The sequence below is a fragment of the Sinohyriopsis cumingii genome, chromosome 1, assembly GCF_028554795.1.
Source record: "Sinohyriopsis cumingii isolate HCF-2022 chromosome 1, ASM2855479v2, whole genome shotgun sequence".
Classification (NCBI taxonomy): Eukaryota; Metazoa; Mollusca; class Bivalvia; order Unionida; family Unionidae; genus Sinohyriopsis; species Sinohyriopsis cumingii.
In genome coordinates this window covers 184,910,144-184,933,653 of record NC_142961.1, presented here as the reverse complement: position 1 = coordinate 184,933,653, position 23,510 = coordinate 184,910,144, and the positions used below count along the sequence as shown (strand labels likewise).

The 23,510-nt window shown below is 35.6% G+C and overlaps 1 protein-coding gene across 1 annotated transcript in view; it reads right to left on the bottom strand.

Moving 5' to 3' along the window:
* LOC149808524 (uncharacterized) overlaps positions 1-17,496 on the bottom strand; it is a 38,548-nt gene extending 21,052 nt beyond the window's left edge. Inside the window, exons 1-3 of the mRNA XM_089978456.1 lie at positions 17,361-17,496; positions 10,315-11,330; positions 1,771-5,187 (exon numbers count right to left, since the gene is read on the bottom strand). Coding sequence (XP_089834582.1) covers positions 3,845-5,187; positions 10,315-11,203 — 2,232 coding nt within the window. The 5' untranslated portion in view covers positions 11,204-11,330; positions 17,361-17,496 and the 3' untranslated portion in view covers positions 1,771-3,844. The remainder of the gene's footprint in view (positions 1-1,770; positions 5,188-10,314; positions 11,331-17,360) is intronic.
* Between the last annotated feature and the right edge of the window lie 6,014 nt (positions 17,497-23,510).

Sequence of the window (23,510 nt, the reverse complement as noted above, 5' to 3'; positions counted from 1 at the left end):
AGGTGAAGAAAAAGAAACAGGAGAAAAAAAGAAGAAGGGAAGAAAGCGAGGAGGAAGAAGAGGAAAAGAGTGTGAAGGTGAAGAAATTAAAAAAACAGAGAGACTAAAAAGGAGAAAAGAAGAAATTAATGAACTTTTCATTAAAGTGTTGTGTTATAAATTGTGAATTGGATTGTAAAAAATGGAGAAAAGAATAAATGAATGATATAAGGTAAGTGTCTTTGAGTTGTGATTTTAAAATAAGAAGCTACACTCACGCACTCATACACAGACACGTACTAAAAGGGTAACATGGGTGAGTTTTTTCGAGTTATTGGCAAATTGAAATTGTATTTCTTTTCGAGAAATGTGGGTGGCCCTGAAAAGGGCCTTTTTTCTTCATGGTGTAGGGGTGAGTTTAAGCAATCAATTTTAACTGCCTTAAGCCTTTGCCACGGCCAAGGCCTACTTCTGGACTGCGTAATGTTGATGATGATGATAATGATTGGGTTGAAATCACTAAGGGTGGTACGGTAGGCTTAGTCACAGGGTTGACGTGTTTAGCTCGGGAAGGTCGTATTCTCTTCGGTCGTGATAAAGAAGTCTGATACATTTGTTTCAGACTTCTTAACTCCGCTAAAATGTCCAACAGTACCGTGACCGTTTGATTTTCACCCTCTTGTTTCTTTGCTGCTACTTCTTCTTGCTGTTGTTGCTGTTGTTTTTTTCTTACCTCTTCTTCTTGTTGCTGTTGCTGTAGGAGAAAAGTCTGTTCCGCTTCCTTTTGTCGTTGTATAAATTTCTCCAATTCTTCTTTCTGTCTCTGTCTAAAATTCTCCACTTGCGGTAATGAAGAAAGTAACGAAGGTTCCGGAACAAATTCTTGCGAGGAGAGAAAATCCACAAAATCCCAATTCACCTCTTCTGAAAGTAAGTCCGGGTTCCCTTGGGCAGTCTCCCCTGCTGGTGCACCCCACTGGATCGTTTTCTGAGTTTCCGTCATGTTGAATCACTGTCGCATAGATTGACTGCACACAAGCGCTAGCGAATCTATATTGACTACGTGACGTCACAGACTGCTCTCTTCGGATTGGATGCGGCTGGCTGAATTTTGTAACGCGTGTTCGGATTGGTAAATGAACTCAATCCGTTTCAATCCTTCCTCCGCCTATAAATAAGCGCCGTTGACTGCATTGATTCACCTGTTCTCGTCGCTTCAAGATGTGGACTACAGTTGAGTCATCCACCCTTGTGTCTTCCATGATGTTTCGGACAGACTTGCTCATGTATGTCCGATCGAAGTGGACCGTTGTCCACAGGACCAACACCAGCCTGTGGATACGTAGAATCTACGTTGAAAGACAAGGATGCCTGAAAAGAGTGCTGATGTACGGACCAACAGTGAGACGTAGCCTAAGAACAAGAAGAAGACCAATGCGGTGCCATTTATGTTAATGAATACATTAACATAAAACCCAAAGGCCCTTTTCAGGGCCAGCCATATTTCTCGAAAAGAGATAGTCTTTGAATTGCCTACCCCTTTTTTAAAAAAAATTTTTAAAAAAAATCCCATGTTAAATTCCCCTTGTCCGTAGAGTGACCCACGATTTATAGCCATGTTAAATTCCCCTTGTCCGTAGAGTGACCCACGATTTTTCTCCATGTTAATTCCCCTTGTCCGTAGAGTGACCCACGATTTTTCTCCATGTTAAATTTCCCTTGTCCGTAGAGTGACCCAGGGGTCCCTGTAATGCTAATTCCCATTGTCCGTAGGGTGACCCCTTTCACTACTTACATGGCCTGCCCATCACAACTGTGACTGCATCAATATAGAATAGATACTGGGAAGGGTTGCTTGGGCAAGGAATGCAATATCCAGGATCGTGTCTTGATGATGATGAGTCTTCTGAGGCAAGATGTGTTGAAGTGGTTCAGCTACTTCACATGCCGCTGGTAAACTGTCCAGGTTTTGCAGGTGTATAATAGCATAGGGAGTACTTTCGCTCTGTACACCCTCAACTTTGTCAACTAATGCCTCTTCTATTGCAGACCTTGGCATATAGTCTGTAAAATGCTGCGCTGTTCTTTGCAATACTGGCATTAGCTTTGTCATTGATTATGACGTTTGGGGACAGTGCTGCCATGATAGGTGAATCGGACAGAGTGCTGCTTGGCATACATTTCTTTCAATAGGCAGCAATGTATGGAAAACAATTTCATTAAGTGACATTTGTGGACCCCAAGGTTTATCCAAGATCTGGGAAATAAATTCTTCAGGCAATAATGCTGGCACATCTCATTACATCATTAAAGGTATGGTTATATCGATACACGATACACAGAGACTGCAAATCAATTGTTTGTGACAGCTATTTTGAAACACATTTCTGCTTTTTTTACAAATTATATATTCAACTTGCAGAGACATCTGATGTTACAACCATATTTAAAGAAAGCATACTGCCTTCCTCAATAGTTGATGCCTGTGTATTCATCACATGAAAGGACGAATGTTTCAATGTATCATAGAAATGTGAATATCCCTTCCTGGACATTTTACAAGAGATCAATTGCAACTTTTTCAGTTTGGGCACTATCATGATTTTGTTTGCGAACCTTGTCCACAATGCTTCTTCCAGCTCAATTTCCCTCATCTCTAGAATCATCAGTTTTAATAACTTTTCTACCTTGATAAAACAAGTCTTCATCTCCAAATGAGCCAGTGATATTTCTTTTAACTTGGTTAGCTTGCCAATTATAGTAAACATTTCCTTCCAAGATGAATCAGGTAATGTAATTTTGCATAGGGTCAATTTCCTAAGCTTGTGTAGAGCTTTTAAGCCAGAGAATTCCACTGAATCATTTAAAGCATGAATGCAACAGATGGACAGAATAGTTAGATTTTTACACCTGCCAATTCCCTGGAATAGCTCATTCAGGACCAGACCTGATTGATACACCTGGTCTACATGCAAAATACTGGGAGACAAAGTCTCTAACCGCTTACTCAGTACTAACCAAGAATTTGCAGACATTACATTCTTTGTGAGCAGTACTGTCTTGGGAATATTGTAGCCATTCTTGGAACTCTTCACTATGTGGTGCATGCAGTCACACAATATTCTATCACTGGTATTAATTTTTGCCATATCGTCTGAGTCTATCTCTTTCAAATTCAAAAGATCTAGAATTTCCAGGTTTGGACACTTGCATAGACTATCAATTAGTGTAGATAATTGCCTTCCAATTGTAAGATTATATAATCGGACTATGCCTAATTTTTTCATATGTGTAATGCCATGTGCTAGACAACCCCAGGGGAGAAACGCCTTCTGGTTACCCAATGTAAGTATCTGTTCATCAGCATCATCTTTGGGGCAAAGTTCAAGTGTAAGGAGATCCTGGCAGGTGCCAAGTGCCTCCACAATGTATCCTGTTGTTCTTACATCTATCTTAACAGACTTTAGCACAAATATGTGTAGTTCAGAAAAAATTTCTTTGCTCCATTCCCATTCTTCATGTAGTAATAATGTACAATTTTCTAAATCTACTTGAAGAGCTTGTAACTTGGGCAATATGGGTAGTCGGAATATGCATTCGTTTCTATTTTCATAAAGCTGCAGAAGAAAGACTGTAAGTTCTTTTGTAAATTTCAACCCTTCAGTAAGAATTGAAAGTTTTGCACTGCTTAGCTCATCTCTATACATTAATGTCTGAATCCATTTGACTGGCGTCCCACCCTGTAACAGTTGGTCCTTACATTCTATATTGCATAATATTTTTTGGTCTGACAACATACGTTTCGTATCCATATCTTTCTCATTATTTTCATTATTGACACAGTATGTGAATCATATAACTATTCTCAACAACAGCCTTTGTCGAGGTCATATATTTGGTACATGAATCTCGCTTTTCCAATGCTATCGATGACGCTACAAAAAAAATCAAACAACAGAGAGTGGCTGAATGTAATGTCGGTTCTTTTTATTTCAGCTTTTTCTTTAAATGTCTTTTTCAAAATTCCTGTTTCAACATACAGCTCAACATAGATCCCATTGTCCTTTAGGCTAGGTTCAATTTCTGCACTGTTCTTGTCAGCACTGACCTGCATCTGCGAATACCAGAGCTTTTCAGCTACACTACTGATAACCTTTAACAGATAGCCATGGTCTCTCAGGTATTTCTTATGCTTTGTTTTTGCAATAAATTTGGATATATCGAAGTGCTGCTGCTCCAAAACTTGGCAAATATTATTCTTGTACTTTTCCCTGGTCATTACACGTTGCAAGTAATATTCAATAATAGAAAGAAGGACATCTGTTAGGTCAACTGAAAGAGCTTTACTCTCAATCCAAAACATTATCAAAGACAAGCACAGTAGAGGGAGCTGACACATGCTGAGTACTTGCATATTTTTTGCAAACTTCCAAAAGAGATCCACATTTAGTTTTTCTACACGTCGTTCACTGAGAATGTCTAAAACTTTCTTTGCATATTCCCTAGATCTACTGTGACTCATTCCCTGTATCTGGAATATTCGTAGTGGTTTCAGTTGCAAACAATCTAAACCACTGGATCTGGATGTAACAACTATGGAACATTGTTTGTTCTCCCTTAATAAGTTCAAACTCTGCTCCTCAAGTTCACATGTCACCTCATCAAAACCATCAATCAAAACAAGAATGGATGCCATAGGTTCCTGGTTAAAACTAATGATGTATTCAAAGTACTCAGTAGCATTTACAAATAAAGTATTCCTTACATATTCCAGGAAGGATAAACCTTCTCCTTTATTCTGTAAAGTAATATAAAAAAGAATGTCAAACTTTGCAAGCTCTGGTACACCCAAGTCACTCTCTTTTAAATTCATTTCATTTTTATCATGATACTGACACCACTTGTTAACTAGATTCTTGCACCAACTAGATTTGCCACTTCCACATTCACCAAGAATCACGGCCGGTATTGGCCAAACATTGTCTGCAGTCCCTACAGTCTTATCATCACCACCCAGTATTTCCTTGTAAGATGCAACTGTTAGACTGATATATTCCATACCTTCCACATTTTCTCCCAGGCTAATGATGTCCAAGTCACAGTACACTTTTGAAACATCTTCAAAGTTCTCTTCATAGCAAGGAGAAAGGGATACAGCTGTCATAGTTCTATATTGGTTTATTAAATGTCTTTTGATGGCTTGCACACCTGTAAAATTAAAAACACTCTGTTCGTATCTAGCTCATTTATAAAGATACCAGTGATCTCAACCTTAAAATATCCTCAACTGATTGACCACTGGAGATTCGTTTCATTTTAGCATGAAATGGGAATATAAAATGCATTTTGAAGGTTACTACAGGATGATCAGGTGTATAAAAGACAGTATTTTTGATTGGCCATTTCCTATGTGTGTATGCAGAAGGGTGAAAATTATACTTTTTTTTATGTTTTTATTTGGCATATTGGACCCAGGACTTTCATGTCCTGGCCACGTTATACTCCAAATCTCAAACTTATACTACTTACTGCAAAGAGTCATCTTCAGTGTGCAGTCTCAATTGGTATACCTTAGATCCAATGCCAGAAGGTCTAAAATACAAGCACAAATCTGGTTCCAAATCAGACCGTTTGTGAACACAACAAAATTTGGTTTCAAAAATTTAATTTTTCTGCAGTATTACTTAATGCGAGTAGAAAGTATATATATTATTTGGTGTCAATGCTGAACTATATTTTTCTCCTTTTCTGTAAGACTATGTTCTTTGGTGTAATGTAAATGTTGTTGACATTACAGAGCCTGGAAGAAGGGTACAACCTCCGGATGCATAAATTTGGCATGTGGGGTCAAGGAGTTAAATGTTTCATGTTATTTAAATCATGCTCTTGACATATATGTGCCATTTAAAGAGGAGTGTAGATACAAGTATTTGACATATATGTGCCATTTAAAGAAGAATGCAGATACAAGTATTTGACATATATGTGCCATTTAAAGACGAGTGTAGATACAAGTATTTGACATATATGTGCCATTTAAAGAAGAGTGCAGATTCAAGTATTTGACATATATGTGCCATTTAAAGAAGAGTGCAGATACAAGTATTTGACATATATGTGCCATTTAAAGAAGAGTGCAGATACAAGTAAATGACATATATGTGCCATTTAAAGAGGAGTGTAGATATCAATTGTCATTTATATTCTTTATGTAATAGCATATACACTTTCTCAAAAACAGAAAATACATGAAACTGCAAGAAAGCTTTATTTTCACCATGCAACTGGTCACGTTTTTCATATGTCTCTTAGAAACGTGGATAAATTATTAAATGAAATAATGCCAAATACAACACACACATACAAACACACACACACACACACACACACACACACACACACAACAAAGCATGGACATAGTCACCGAATTTTATTAAGATAACAGATCATGAATATTTTAGCTGCTAATTGCTGGTGTTTTCTCCTCTAATGTAAAAAATTTCTCTGACACAACCTGCCATCTCAGTCTCTGCAAATAATGATGAAACTGAATCTCAAGCAAATTAGATTATGGTTATATTAAGCAAAAACTATTTGAAGATCCTAGAATATTCATACTGCCTATTCTGCTTGTGTCAAATAGATTAATGCATATAAAACAAATAATTTTGTACTGGAAAAAAGAAAGCATGTGAAAATATTCATCCACCACTGCATAAGAATGTTCACTTTATTTTCTTTACAAAGAGATCATAAAAATATTTATCTAATTTGTGTAGTACAATCAAGTCTGTAACGTTCATCCATTTAATCTGGAGGCCACTGGTAACAGTCCAAACCATTATTATACAAGAAACCTCATTTGTAGTTCTTAGAAATATCACACCATGATTGCCATTCATCTTTTCTTCTAGAATTTAAATTATCTTTGCTTTGATGTAGATAGAGATGTCAAAATTTTTGGAAATTTCTATCAGGTACCCACCAATCCTATCAATCGGTTACCTGGGTACCCAATCAAAGGGAGATTGTACTAAATGTGAACTTGAACTGCTTTGTTGTAGGTTCATACATGCCAAACCCCAGAAGAGCTATAAGCATAATTTATTCTAATAAAAGTGGCAAAAAGCATAATCTGAGCATAAAAATAGGAATCTATATATTACATGCCATAATTACAGAAAACTATGAAAAATGTACATATTTATTTTATTTAATGTACATTTGTTTTTGCTACTTACCATGTGGAACAGTGTAGACACAAAAGAAATGGATAAATTAGTTATGCATAACACTCACTTTAACTGGTTTATATGTCTACAGTAACTTTCGCAAGTAGTCATAAACTCCACAAATAATGACCGTTGTAGTATCCTTGACCTGCCATGGTTCGTCCCTTAATGAGATTCTGGTACAACACGTTTTTAAGTTTAAGAAAATCCCTCTCCTCATTTTTCAGTCATATAACATCCAACAGTCACATCGATACAGCCCATTTTTTAATGATATCTGGCACCATTTAACTTCAATTCAGACTAGTCCGCTAAGTATGTAGTATCAAAATAGAATGAATCTATGACAAGTGGTTTCACATTCAAGAATCTCGTGTTGTCTTGAAACTGTTTCAAGTAAAATTAATGCAGCAATTACCATTACTACACATGTGCTAAATTTATATTAGCTTGTTTTCCAATGTTATTAAATATGAAAAGATTTTCCTTATATTAAATTATTTCAGTGAAACATTTCATTCTTAATAGTTCCATTTCATTCATCATTTCCTAACATGGTATAAGAAGTGCATGTTATGGTAACCAAGTTTTTGTGTTGTCTTTGCAGTGATAAAAATATATGTTGGGTTTCCTGGTAGTAAAAAGAGTCCAGTAAACAAACATGAACAGCAGCCCTGACTTTGACAGCTAATACTTAATGATTCAAACAACTGCATCGAAAAGCACATTTTTTCAGCAAATTATGTTACTCCAATAATAAAAGCCTGATCACATTAATGTTAGGATATCAGCCTGCTACCTCCTCAATACAGCCCTGATAAAAAAAATATGAAAATTTGACGTTTTTGTCTGCATCATTGAGACACGGGGCAATGACTATTGCCCATTACCTCTCCTTCTCACCAAAAGGTGTTGGTAGTTCTTGACCTTAGTGATATACCATGGTGGATGTGTGCATGGCAGGGTGGTTGGGACAGTTTTCAAGTAATGTGATCAGTTAAGTAATCTCTGAGAAACATAATTTACTTCAAATTGCTTTCTAATTCAAATATATTCTCCAATCACACTGGCATTAGGACTGGAATTGCTAAAAAAGAATTAACAAAATAAAAAATTAAATAATTGGGATGAGTGACTTTAGAAGAAAGTTGGAACCTAAAAATACAAACATTGGCAAGGTGGTTATTTTGGCATCTCGTTCGTTTATAATTAGATTTTTGTGTTGTTTTCCGACAGCAATCCAAGCCAGTTACAATACGCATTTAAACCTTGAAACTGGCTTGAGTAAGAGGGAATTTTGTCTTGTGACCAAGTACTTTAATGTTTAATTTTCTTGTACTCCATAACATTATCAAGAAGCTGACTTAAGCGCAAGTATATATGTTATTTAACTCAACCTCACAAACGAAAAGGAATACAGCACAGTCATACTACAATATACTCCAGTTTGCCCTTTTGGTGAGGTCTCCTCAGCCACCACAGCACCTTTTTCACTGCGATTATACAATATAGCTTCTGCTGGTGCTAAGAAAGAAATTAATTTCACTAAAAGCTTTCCTTCTAAATCTATTATAAGCAAATTATATATATGTCAAGGTTTCTTTTGTTGTGCATTTTTATGGTTGTTTAATAAATCTGCATCCACTGCATTAAACAAGTATCTGGAAGAATGAGAATAAATAAGTCCTACAAGCAAACAAGTACCTGGAAGAATTAGAATAAATAAGTCCTACAAGCAAACAAGTATCTGGAAGAATGAGAATAAATAAGTCCTACAAGCAAACAAGTACCTGGAAGAATGAGAATAAATAAGTCCTACAAGCAAACAAGTACCTGGAAGAATTAGAATAAATAAGTCCTACAAGCAAACAAGTATCTGGAAGAATGAGAATAAATAAGTCCTACAAGCAAACAAGTACCTGGAAGAATGAGAATAAATAAGTCCTACAAGCAAACAAGTACCTGGAAGAATGAGAATAAATAAGTCCTACAAGCAAACAAGTACCTGGAAGAATGAGAATAAATAAGTCCTACAAGCAAACAAGTATCTGGAAGGATGAGAATAAATAAGTCCTTCAAGCAAACAAGTATCTGGAAGAATGAGAATAAATAAGTCCTTCAAGACCCATGACGATCTAGAAACAAATTTCTAATAGCAATACCAACATGCTTTCATTTATTTTTATAAAATCACAAAAACTGATAGGATACTTAAAATAGCATTATTTTCATCAACCTATGCACAAAAGTACATCCAAAAGTATCCACCAGTCTGCTACTTGTCGTTTTTCTTTTTCAGTCAAGGCTACATAGACTATAACTGATGATTGCCCAACTGACAAGTCTTTTCTTGATATCATCAAGGGACCAATAACCAATAAGTTTGGTGAAGGCAAGTTTACAAAAATCAAGTCATCATGCAGAAATGAAATAGCCTAACTTTTTAGTTCACCTCAACTCAAAAATAAAATTGACTTCTTTCACTCTTAAAGGTAATATGTATACATGCATTGTTTAGTCGAGTAACATGCAGTAAAATCATGCAACCAGATATAAAACCACATTACGTCATCAGATGAGTGACCTTGTATTCTAACATTCACTCTAAATTTCAAGATGGCTCCCTTACACCTTTTTAATAGGAAATGACATCTTTTGACAATAGCAAACATAATAGAAGCACTTTTGAAAGATGTGTTTCAACATTACAAATCACAGATATATAAAAATAATTTCTGAAGAGAACATACTCAACATTTTTATTTTAACAAAAATGAACTATGAGCACATTCACAAAATGAATTAAATGAAGCACAAAATAAGAATGTAGAATGAATGCAAACAAGTCTTGTAATGAACACTGACCAAGGATGTGGAATAATCAGCTCTTGTTAACTTAAAAGACAAAGAACAACAATATGAAACAGACTCAACAAGTTAAAAGATCTATTTTAAATTGTATGACTAGTTTATTTACTATTATACTTGATTCTGTTTATAAAGAAAATTATCATTAACTAAAATAAGGCATGACACTGTGTAACTTAACTGTAAATAATACAATGCATATGACACAGACAGAGTACAATACGATTCATATTACCTTTTGCTGAGGTCTCCACTCCTATCAAGGCATTTCGTTCATCAGGATTATACTCTACAGTCTCCACTCCCATCAAGGCATTTCCTTCACCAGGATTATACTCTACAGTCTCCACTCCCATCAAGGCATTTCCTTCACCAGGATTATACTCTACAGTCTCCACTCCCATCAAGGCATTTCCTTCGTCAGGATTATACTCTACAGTCTCCACTCCCATCAAGGCATTTCCTTCATCAGGATTATACTCTACAGTCTCCACTCCCATCAAGGCATTTCCTTCGTCAGGATTATACTCTACAGTCTCCACTCCCATCAAGGCATTTCCTTCGTCAGGATTATACTCTACAGTCTCCACTCCCATCAAGGCATTTCCTTCACCAGGATTATACTCTACAGTCTCCACTCCCATCAAGGCATTTCCTTCGTCAGGATTATACTCTACAGTCTCCACTCCCATCAAGGCATTTCCTTCGTCAGGATTATACTCTACAGTCTCCACTCCCATCAAGGCATTTCCTTCGTCAGGATTATACTCTACAGTCTCCACTCCCATCAAGGCATTTCCTTCGTCAGGATTATACTCTACAGTCTCCACTCCCATCAAGGCATTTCCTTCGTCAGGATTATACTCTACAGTCTCCACTCCCATCAAGGCATTTCCTTCGTCAGGATTATACTCTACAGTCTCCACTCCCATCAAGGCATTTCCTTCGTCAGGATTATACTCTACAGTCTCCACTCCCATCAAGGCATTTCCTTCGTCAGGATTATACTCTACAGTCTCCACTCCCATCAAGGCATTTCCTTCACCAGGATTATACTCTACAGTCTCCACTCCCATCAAGGCATTTCCTTCACCAGGATTATACTCTACAGTCTCCACTCCCATCAAGGCATTTCCTTCACCAGGATTATACTCTACAGTCTCCACTCAGGATTATACTCTACAGTCTCCACTCCCATCAAGGCATTTCCTTCATCAGGATAATGCTCTACAGTCTCTTCTTCTCTAAACACTAAGGAGACAAAATAAATTAATTGACACAGGATTCATACTGAACTCTGAATGATAAATTCAAAGACTTTTCCCAAACTTTCAAAGACCACAAAAACATAGATTTCCAAGACCTATTTTTGCTAACATTGTTTATACAGGTTATATATGAGAAAACAATGAACGTAAAACACTACAATGCTGTTAATGATGAAATTCAACCTATTAATTTCCTAAAATTGCTTTATATGATCTGGAAGATAGGTTAACATTCATTGTTATTTCAGAACTAGGTAACTTATGCATCAGATTTAATACAAAATTGTTCTCTTAACAGACATCAGCATTGCTTTAAATACATTATTATAGCTGCTGTTTTTTCTCTTCATTCATTTTGGAAAGTAAAGACACTGCTGTCATCTTTTCCTATGTTCTTATCCCAAGTGCATTTGACACAGAGTGAGTGCTTATTCAATGTAACCAAAATTCAATTGGATAAAATGGGCGCTCATCAGTTATTATGTATTTTTGAAAGAGTGACGTCTGCAAGGTGAAGTTGTTTGCATTTGAAGCATGCACAGTGGAGAGAATGATGGCATATCTCTATGCTACTTTGATGTAATGTGGCTGACATTTCTTTGGATACTGTACTTATGTAAACTGTACATGATCTAAGCACACTGGTAACTAAAATGACTGCTCCCTTATGCTAAAAAAATCTGCCTGAATTTGTCTGAAGTACACTATCTTTAGCACCTATTAAAATAGGGAAAACGAGTTAGACAATACCAGCTTTTGAAAGTGCACTGGATGAATTACTACATGTATAAAATGTAAAAAAAAAGGTATCGGCTCTTTTTATTACAATTTACCTCTGAAGTCCAGGAATTGAAAATGACCAAGTAGAGCTAGCAGTTTTTGAAAGATGCTCATCTGAGTAAGTCCAAGCTGCATACTCTATAACCCACACTACAACCATCAATCATACATCAAAATAAAGGGAATTACAGGTTTTTTGAACAATACCTAAGATATACAACATCTTTTTTAAGTAGCCAGTATAACCAGTGAGGAAACCCAGGGAAATTCTTTCTCTTTAAAATTCTAACCCTATGCAAAATATGAAACTATAGAGCACCACCTTAACAGTCTTGTTTAAAAAAGTCATGAATTAGTGTAATGAACATTTTGACTGGCCAAAGCTGATGGACTTGTCCAAGCAAATTGAACAATTCATCAAAAGAAAGAAGCCAGGAACACTGATTACATCCGAATCTGATGACCTCAGTCAATTTTATTTGTGATTATAATAATAATAATTATAATAATAATAATAATAATAATAATAATAACAATGAGGACTTTATATAGCACCTAATTTTCAGAAGCTCTAAGTGCTTTACAACATTAGATAACACCTAAAAACATATATAACGATATGATTATGAAAAACAAACACCATGCAATTAGAAAACAAAAAACATGCTGAAAATAGTTATTGTGCTGACTTCCTTTGATGAAGGGTGTTTCCGGCTTGCTTTGATGAAAAGTGCATGTGTTATTGAAGTTGCCGCCAAGGCCAACTTTGGATGGCCAATCAAATGCTCGTTTGTTATTGTGGTGGCAATGAAACTGAACAGTCATCAAAAGAAAGAAACCAGGAAAACTTGACTACAATCTGTCTATACATCAACATTTGTTTGTACCCCCCTACCGATTTCAATAACAAAAGCATTTAATGTAATAAAAATGCACTGAACTAAGTCAATTGAATCATTGATGTATAATTTATAACCTGACTTGACCAGAATGACACTAATACTGGCATCCCCTGCACATGTCATGCTTAACGGACTTTCCATACTAAGGTGGCGCCATATTGCATACAGTACAGACTGCTTTATTTCCATCAGACAACATAACAACGTAATTCATCCTATTTCGTAACTGTCTGATAATTCCGTAAATCACTATGACATTGAGAGTTTGGAATTATATATCTTCGCACATATGAACACAGAAATTAAACCGCTTGTTAAACCTACATGAAAGGCATATTTGTTGTTGTCATTCTTTTCCTTTGCTTGATTTGACATTGTAAATAACAGAATCAGATGACATATGTACATCTGAACCTGTGCACACACCCCTTTACTGAAACTGGACTTGTACAGGAACTGGAAATGGATCTCGAGCAAGTCCATCTATTCTACTGAAAACTTATGTTAAGCATGAAACGCGCAGATGATGGCATTGCTAGGGCCACTCTACTCACAGTCAGGTTAGAAATTATAAATCAATGAATGAATTAACTAAGTTCCTTGCACATTTTATCACATTAAAGGTTTCCATTATTGAAATCAGTAAGTAGGGGATACAAACAAACAGGTTGGCATTGTCAGACTATACATCCGAATCTAACAAACTTGGACAATTTTATTTGTAATTATGGAAAGAAATTACAATTTTGGGGTTTAATTCAACTGTCAAAGACTTTTAAAGACCTCAGGGTAATCTGCTCAATTTTTCCAAATGTTCAAGGCCTTGAAAATGCTACCTCAATTTTCCAAAGCTCTGAAAGACCTTCAAAGACCATACGAACCTTGTTACAAGTTATTCTTACTGAAATAGCATAAGTATGCTTAGAGACTAGATATTTGAAAGGGGTATTTTACTGTGAATTTTGTATGGTTGTTTAATGCACTATGTTCCCACTGTGCAAGTATCTGCAAGAATGGGGGGATCTATATGTACTTTACAAGTCAAGATGATCTAGGAACAACATTCTGATAGCCACACCAACTACATGTATATAATGCAAGTAAACATGTTCTTGGCATCTGACATCAACAACTGTAGAAATACAATTCCTTGAGTCAATCTGATGAATAGAAGACATGCTTTATATTAGAGATATATTTATCATTTGTCTTTGTGACTTCATCATTAGTGCTCACCTTTGTTTTGTCAAAGTTCTCCTTCCTTTAGTATTGAAATTCTACATTATGATTTATCTAACACTTAAATAAAATGCTAATCTTTTAATTTGTGGAATGTAAAGATGTTTCCTCAAATAATTTATTATTAAAATGTTTTCAATTGTCTGGTTTATTTGTCTAATTTTAGCAGTATATATAATGCTGTAAGAATAATATAAAAGTTAAATATCTTCGACAAAAATGGAACTGAATGAAACTAGCACCATTAAACATTACACATCAAGTCTTTTATTTGGCAAATGAAGCAACAGAAGGAAATTAATGCAGATCTTTATAAAGTCAGACTTGCCTACAAGATCCATCCATGGGAAATGGCAAAAGTGACCATTCATGACAAATTTATGTACTATGAACCAAGTAGCATTATTATCATTATTAGTAGTTTATCCATATTATTATTATTTCACATGAATATTTGTTAGCAGTAATAGTATGCTACCAAGATACATGTAGTTTTAGCTATTTGGCAAAAAAATTAAATTAAAAAACTCAAGAAATTCCACACAAGGATACTGCATCCCCACTTGGTATTTTTAATTGCTAATGAAAAGAGTTGATATCTTCTCCATTGTAGAGAAATAACTGAACATTTAGCAGTACCATACTCTGCTTGTCATTTAATGTCTCATTAAAAAAAACAACCTGATAGTTTAAATGCATCCCCATCAAATCAGGAAACTGCAGCTGTGTACATGAACTAATATATATATATATATATGCGCACACATGCAAGCACGTATCTCATTATCAGTTGAAATGGCTCCTAAATAAACTACCAATTTACAGCTTACTTGTAATTGTGAAACACACTACTGACTCTTTGGTAGGGCAGTTGGAATAATTAGGCATGAAAACAGGTATTCACACATTAAACAACTGACGGATTAAGCAGTTGCTCAAAGTCATTGAGATCAAAAGACAGTCGGTTTTTGTTTGCGACCTTTGACGACTAGTTAATGAAGCTGCCTGGGACTATTATTAGTAATATCTAGTCTATTAGTCAGAGTTTCCCATAACCTTTCCCACTCATTTTTGATACTTAAGCATTTATCTTGGTGTTTAGGGTCGCTATGATGTCTGCAGTTCAGCAGTTTATTGTGATCTCTAGCACTGCGGCATCATGCAGCAGACATGTAGCATCATGTCCCACTTAGTCATATTAATCTAACACTAGGCCGACCAGTCCTAACACTAACTTCTTAATGCTGAGTGCCAAGCAAGGCAGCTGCTAGTACCATTTTTATATGTCTTTGGTATGATACAGCAGGGGTTCAGGCGAGCAATGTGAGGCAGACCACTATTTCACAGTCATAGGAATTTAGGATTATTTTGGATTTAATAAACAATATTCAAGTTTCTCTCAAATGTTCACTTTGTAACTTTGAGAAATTAATTGTTTGTAAATTTAATAAACTTCATGGTTTTTGATACTTTTTGTTTCTAAATTTAAGACCAAAGAGTAATGAAACAATTATTAAGTGGACTATGTCACAAAGAAACTTCTGAATCCATTAAAATCCATAACTCTTGACATTTTAAATCCATGATAAATCCATGAATTCAAGTATAGGTCACATGCCAATAAAAGCTGTTCAGACTAATCCAATTCACTATGTTGAACAATATACTACATTTCATACATCTTATTAACAACAATGAAAGTTAAGTCCACATTTTTGTTATTCACAGGATCCTCTAAACGTCAATATCTAATGTCATCTGGTACAAAGTCCAAGAATTCATCCATATTTAAGTTTTGAAATTCTCCATCTTATGTAGTCAGTGTAAACTGTCATCATCCAGTCATAAATATCGTCCAAATAGGCGTCCTTGTCCTCACTATCATATGCAGGTTATTATATTATTATCTAAAGACTTCGGTCTGTAATGAACACTCTGCTTATACAGTCTGTGCAATCTATTAAAGGCAGCAAAAGAACATGTGTCAATTGTGTGGCAAGATCACAGGGAGTTTAAATAACCACATTCTGTAACTTGGCACTGAGCAAGTATCAAACTCGCAGCTCAATCACGGGGTTGTCACATGGAAAAGCAAAGTAGATACTGCTTTTACAAGCTAAGGGATTAAGGTCAAACATGCGCAAAAAGTTACAAACTCTACTACTCACTAAAAATTTGGAAAATAACAGATGTGAATTAATTCTAACTTATGGTAATTGAAAATATAAATCAATCATAGCTTCTGTTGCATCAAAAATAGTGTTTTACAGCAAAACACGAAATATAATAGAAGTACAGGTTGTTCAAACATGAAGGAAACTGGAAGCAATATACTTACTAGTAGACAATCACAGTAAACAACAGATAGATACCTCATGTTATATAATATTTAATTATTAAGTAATATTTTCAAATTATTACACTCCAGATAGCTGCAGATACAAGTACTGTCTAATGAATATGTTATGAAACTGACCAACATAGAGCATACCATACACAAATTTATGAATGGGTATGAATAAGTAAAAAGTATCTGAATTGACAGTATTTATTGCATTTTACAAACCTCTCTTGGATTACAACATTACCCCTGGATTTATCAAAGCTTTGTATAGGTTGCAAGATGACCCTTACTTTGCAAGAATAAAATTTTCAGCATAAAAACCTGACCCATAAGCAAATATATAGGGTAGTTCATGTTAATCTTAAAAGAACAACAGCAACTGTTACAATGGAAAACTGATTTGATTTTTAGATTAAGAAGGTTTATATCAACCTGGATATATTGATATCAAAATGTTTTAGTATATTTAAATGTTATTCCTTTTATTGGGAACGGATCATTGCTTACAAATAAATGATCTTACAAATCTTGAAAAATGCTTCTTCAGTTTGCTGAACTTTGAAACCTTGTCACATAACTAACTTTAATAAATATATCCTCAAAGCTACTTACAAAACTTAGTTATCTGAATTAGAAAAAAATACTGACTGGTTTGCAATACTGTTGAATACAGAAAATTTTCCCATATATTGTTTAGTATGGTTGGTTCAGTCTGATTAAGTAATTTGAAAATTATCAATATACTTACTCCATAATTTCCTTCTGATGTATTCCTTCTTACTAAAACACACCAACACAATGGCTGTGAACACAATCAATACAAGGACGATAATGGCTGCTATTATTCCACCATGCATAGAACTGCTTTGAGGTTGTATTTCTGAAACTTTAGATACAGTATCTAGTAAGAATAGCAGTGCTGACAGAAAAACGGACTGACAGGCTATTTATATATGATACATAGGTAGGTAGGAAAGTACGTGGTAGGAAGATAGGAAGTGACGCATGTATCTTGATTTAATAAATAATCACATACATGAAAAGAGATTGATCTGCCAGTTCCAAAGAATGACTGCATCAAAACAATTCTACATATACCTAATATGTCATACTGATCTGCATGGTAACAGAGTTATGTCAAATCTCATCCAGAAAACCTGCTGCCATGTCCTGCTTTACACCAGAGGGATCTATCTACTCTTCTTATTTACATAACCTGGATTTTTGATTGACTGAAGCAGATACAATGGTGCAAAGTCTTCTGAAGCTCACTAAACTTCTCTGTTCACATCTGTCAAAATCTCCTTGTTTACAAATCAGAACCTGTTGATGTTGATGTTGGCCCGCTTCATGTCCTTCCTCAAGATCTCTTTGTAATGTAGGCATGGCCATCCAGTCGGTCGTGCACCTTCTGCTAGCTCAACATATAGCAGGTCCTTGGGGATGCGGCCTGTGTCCATTCTCTTGACGTGGCCGAGCCAGTGAAGGCGCCTCTTGCTGAGAATGGAGAACATGCTGTTCATATTGGTGCGTCCCAGAACCTCTGTGTTGGGTACTTTGTCCTGCCACTGTATGTACCGAATGTTCCACAGGCATCTCAGGTGGAAGCTTTTGAGTTACCCCTTGTGTCTCGCATAGGTGATCCATGTTCGCTTCTGTAAATAAGTGTGCTCAGCACACGTTTTAACCTAATACTAGCTAAATGTAAACTGTCGTTATCTGTGTGACAGACGATGTGCCACAGTCGTAGTGGATGGTAACAGTAAAATTGAACAATTTATCTAATGTACAGTTGTATGGTTGAGGATTTTCTGTTCACATCTGTCTTTTATGAGCAAAGATGGCAATTATGCCAACATCTTTCTTACTGTTCTGTCATATGACTGACAAATGTTGATTTTATTTAAAGATGTGCTCCTAGGGTGTTGTATAAGAATCATTTAGTACAGGGAAGGATTGTGTGGTACATTGTGGGCCTGCCGACCTAATTATTTTGTCACTCCTTGGGGCCCATTTACGTACCTTATACTAACTAAATGTAAACTGTCGTTATCTGTGTGACAGATGATGCGTCACAATCGTGGTGGATAGTAATAGTAAAATTGAACAATTTCTCTAATGTACAGTTGTATGGTTGAGGATTTTCTGTTCACATCTGTCTTTTATGAGCAAAGATGGCAATTATGCCAACATCTTCCTTACTGTTCTGTCATATGACTGACAAATGTTGATTTTATTTAAAGATGTGCTCCTAGGATGTCGTATAAGGATCATTTAGTACAAGGCAGAATGGTGTGTTACACTTTGTGGGTCTGACAACCTAATTATGTTGTTACTCCATGAGGCCCCATTTATGTACTAGCTGGAAAACATTTAAGCATTGAGTATATATTGTTGTAACAAGACCGCTATTTTACATTGATTTAGGTTCCAATTTGCCTGCCCAATCTGTCGGCGTGTCCACAAGCAATAATTCACACTCCAGAAAGACACTGTGCCTTTTTCCAAATGTTCCACAGGAACAAATCTAAACTTTGGTGGGAGTTAAAGATAATTTTGTATGGATGGATGGGCCAAATTAAATTTTTTTATGAATAGTTACATCTTCAGACATTGTTTTGTATGTGGGCAAGAAATATGAAAATGTTAATATGCATTTACATTTGAGGCAAACCTTCCATGTATGCACTTGTTTAGATTTGACTTTAGATAGATTTTTATTTTCGTTATAGACTATATATAACAAATGCTTGAACAAAAGAAAAATTTTCACCTGCCCCATACTGAATTTGGTAAATGCTTTGCATGTCAGCATTTTCTGTTTTCCATCTTGAAACTGTACTTTTGTGCAGGGAGACTTTAAGAGGTTTTATTTGACAGTCTGAGACACTTGTACAACCCAAAAGGTTGATTGCTGAATTAATCTTTCCTTAGATTGTAGATTTGTTCCCCATAACAGTCACACATTCATAACATACAAAGTTAACTTTACATGGAGATTGTGCTCAGTTCCTCAAGTCCTGTCTGACTTTCCTTGTTCAGCAATAAATAATTTAGCATTAGTGGTAAAACCTCCCTTGAAGACCAGTGATTGTTGTTTGATCAAATAGTAACAAATCTTTATCTTGAGTAAAGAAGGATCAAAGGAGACTTTAATTTGCTCAGAATGGACCTTCATGTTTGAACCTTTGATAATATCTTGCACTGAGAGGCCTGTTATCAGCTTCATGTGTATGCTTTACTACAGCCTTGGTAATGCCATATCACATTATCACAGCTTTGATAATGCCATATCATATGATTACAGCCTTGGTAATGCCATATCATATTATCACAGCCTTCGTAAAGCCATATCATGTTACCACAGCCGTAGTAATGCCATATCATGTTAACACAGTCTTGGTAATGCCATATCATGTTACCACAGCCTTGGTAATGCCACATCATTTTATCAACGCCATGGTAATGCCATATTTTATTATTACAGCCATGGTAAAGCCATATCATGTTATCACAGCCTTAGTAATGCTATATCATGTTATCACAGCTTTGGTAATGCCATATTATGATATCACAGCCTTGGTAATGCTATATCATGTAATAACATCCTTGGTAATGCCATATCTAATTATCACAGCCTTGGTAATGCCATATCATGTCATCACAGCCTTAGTAATGCTATATCATGTTTTCATAGCTTTGGTAATGCCATATCATGGTATCACAGCCTTGGTAATGACATATCATGTAATCACATCCTTGGTAATGCCACATCATGTTATCACAGCCTTGGTAATGCCATATCTAATTATCACAGCCTTGGTAAAGCCATATCATGTTTTCACAGCCTTGGTAATGCCATATGATGTTACCACAGCGTTGGTAATGCCATATCATGTTATCACAGCCTTGGCAATGCCACATCATGTTATAACAGCCTTGGTAAAGCCATATCATGTTATCACAGCCTTGGTAATGCCATATCATGTTATCACAGCCTTGGTAATGCCACATCATGTTATCACAGCCTTGGTAACATCATATCATGTTATCAACGCCTTGGTAATTACATATCATGTTATCACAGTTATTGAATGCTTCTCAATTGCAATAAAAACATTTGATAGTCGAACATCAGTTATCTAGACTTCTTGGGAGACTGGTTTTGTTTAATAAATGATTATCTGGTTAAATGATAATTCAAGAACAGATCATAATTAAGAATTTAATAAATTTGGTACTTTACTTATTAGTTTGGAACTAATTAAGTTTTTTAACATTTAATGGGGTATTTCTTGAACAGTTATAAATGGAGAACTTCACTACCAGACTGAGCCTTAATCATCAGTACATTAATCATGACATTTTGAGTACATCAGGTAGAATAGTGATCAAGTCTGTTTCAGAGTACATTCAAGTACATGTATATGGTTATATTTTGAGAGTGTTCTCGTAGCAATTAAGTTCTGTCATTTTAATGTGAAAAGATAACCTGGAAAGGGAATCACTAGCATAGTTTGTATTTTTTAGTGTGCCATAATTAAACTAGGATGTTCCTTTTTGGCAGGAAAGTATGCTGACAGCTTTGGACTAAATGCTTGAGTTTAATTTTTTTTGGCATAATGTTAATGCATTAATAAAATTTCATAGCAAATAGATCTGAAAAATTATAAATCCAGAGGATATTCTACTGGTAAGTATGAGGGTCAAGTCCGTATTGTAAGTCCAGAAGATATTATGTTGGTAAATGTGATTGTCAAGTCCATATTGCAAGCCCAGAAGGGTGTGTGATTTAATGTGATTTGGATTTTTAATGTAGCTTTAAAAAAATTTCAATCATATCGCTACGATGTCTGCAGTGTGACCCGTTTATAGTGATGTCTAGCACTGGTGCATCATGCCACAGACATGTAGCATGATGTCCCACCCAATCACATTATCCTGACACCAGGCCGACCAATCCTAACACTAACTTCTTAATGCTGAGCGCAATGCAAGTCAGCTGTTAGTACCATTTTTATAAGTCTTTGCATTGACTCGGCAGGGGACAGAACCCACATCCGAGGCGAACGCTCTAACCACTAAGCCACCGGAGCTTTAAGTCCAAAAGGTATTCTACTGGTAAATATGAATCTCAAGTCTGTATTGTAAGTCCAGAGGGTATTCTACTGGTAAATGTGATTTTCAAGTACATGTATGTATTTTACGTCCAGAGGATATTCTGTTGGTAATTGTGATTGTCAAGTCTGTATTGTATGTCCAGAAGATATACTGGTAAATGTTGAGTGTCAAGTCCTTTCAAAAGTGTAGCCATAATAAATCAGTGTAATCAAATCAGGTGTTTATTGGAGTACTGACACCAATGCCTTACCATATAAATCTCGTACCTGCCTTAGTTTACATGGACAACTGAGCTTTGTAGAACAATAATCACAACTGAGAGATTAAGAGATGTTTTACACAAGAACGTGTTGCTACTAAATTTAAAGTACATTAACATTATCCTAATCATGGATTCAGAGTGTCAAACCAAAGTAGCAGATCACTGATTTCGGTTACATTAGTCTAAAGTAAGTATATGGTGTTAACATATGATTTATGATGACAAATTCATATTCATGTATTATTCGTGTAGGAACATATAACTTTTACAATGATACCAATGACAAAATCCAGTTGTATGGCAAGATTGATTACAATATTTTATGTTATTACAAGTAAGCATTTTTATAAATAAAAGATGTGACGACATGGAGTTTAAAATTTAACACAGATTGTCTTCTCAGCCAACAGAGAAAAATTTCAAAACATAATAACAGCCTACTGTATTGATATACACAAAATACTGACTATCTACACAAGACGTGAATATATATTTAGTGTATAAACGAAACCCCCTTTTGTTTATTTACTCTACTACCTTGTAGATCTCTATTAATAGCAAAGTCTACGTCTGAGATGCATTTAAAACCCACCCTGGCATTTCCATTTTGAATGATGGGGCACGAATGAAACGTATATGGGTGCTTAGCTCTATGATGTTGAGGAGTGCTACTGACCTGGGCACAAGGAACAGTCTTAAATAAAACCGTGGCGATTTTACATTATGATATGTACATCTATTTATGTTGATATTTGTTGATTTCTTGCTGTACATTATCTGCATTGAATGGGTCATTGGGGATGTCTGTAGCTGAACTGATCTGGACAATACAGATAGTGTGTCAAGTGTAAAACTGAAGACCTCTGAAACTACTTGCTGGATCCACTTATTGTCGTGGCCAATACTTTCCCATTGGACCACAAAGAATAGAAGCCTTTCCACCACTAGTATGTCTAGAAAGGGAAGCATGAAAATTGTGTCATTTGTTTCTTTACCGAAGTTAGCACTAAGAGAAAAATTAGGACGACTATGGTTGCCTTCTCTTGCCTCTTGTCAACTTCAGTTCTTGAAACATGTCACCATATAGATATAAGATTAGTAGCACAGCTTCCGTGTCTGCTGTGTCCTAAGGGTGTCCTTTATATTGTTTCCTTTACTTCTTTTGGTGCCTGAAGCTGTGCAAGAGAGACATTTGTTTATTTGATGGTTTCAGAAATGCTGCCAGAATTTTAACTTAAGGGGCTCCATCACTGTCACAGCAAAAATGGGGAGTAGAAAAAGGAGGAGTGGGAGGAGAAAACAGTAATATTTCGAAATTTACCTAACACTTCAATATCCATCCCTCTTTTTTCTTTCCTCACGCTGTTATAGCTGTACTGAAATCAAAATATTTTAAAGATGTTTGCTCTAGTTGTATAAACATTAATCTGTTGTCTGTATCAGAGCTTAATCTGTGCCTTACTTGTGTATGAATACTGTTTCGTGCTTAGATCTCCTTTCTATAGATCACAGTCT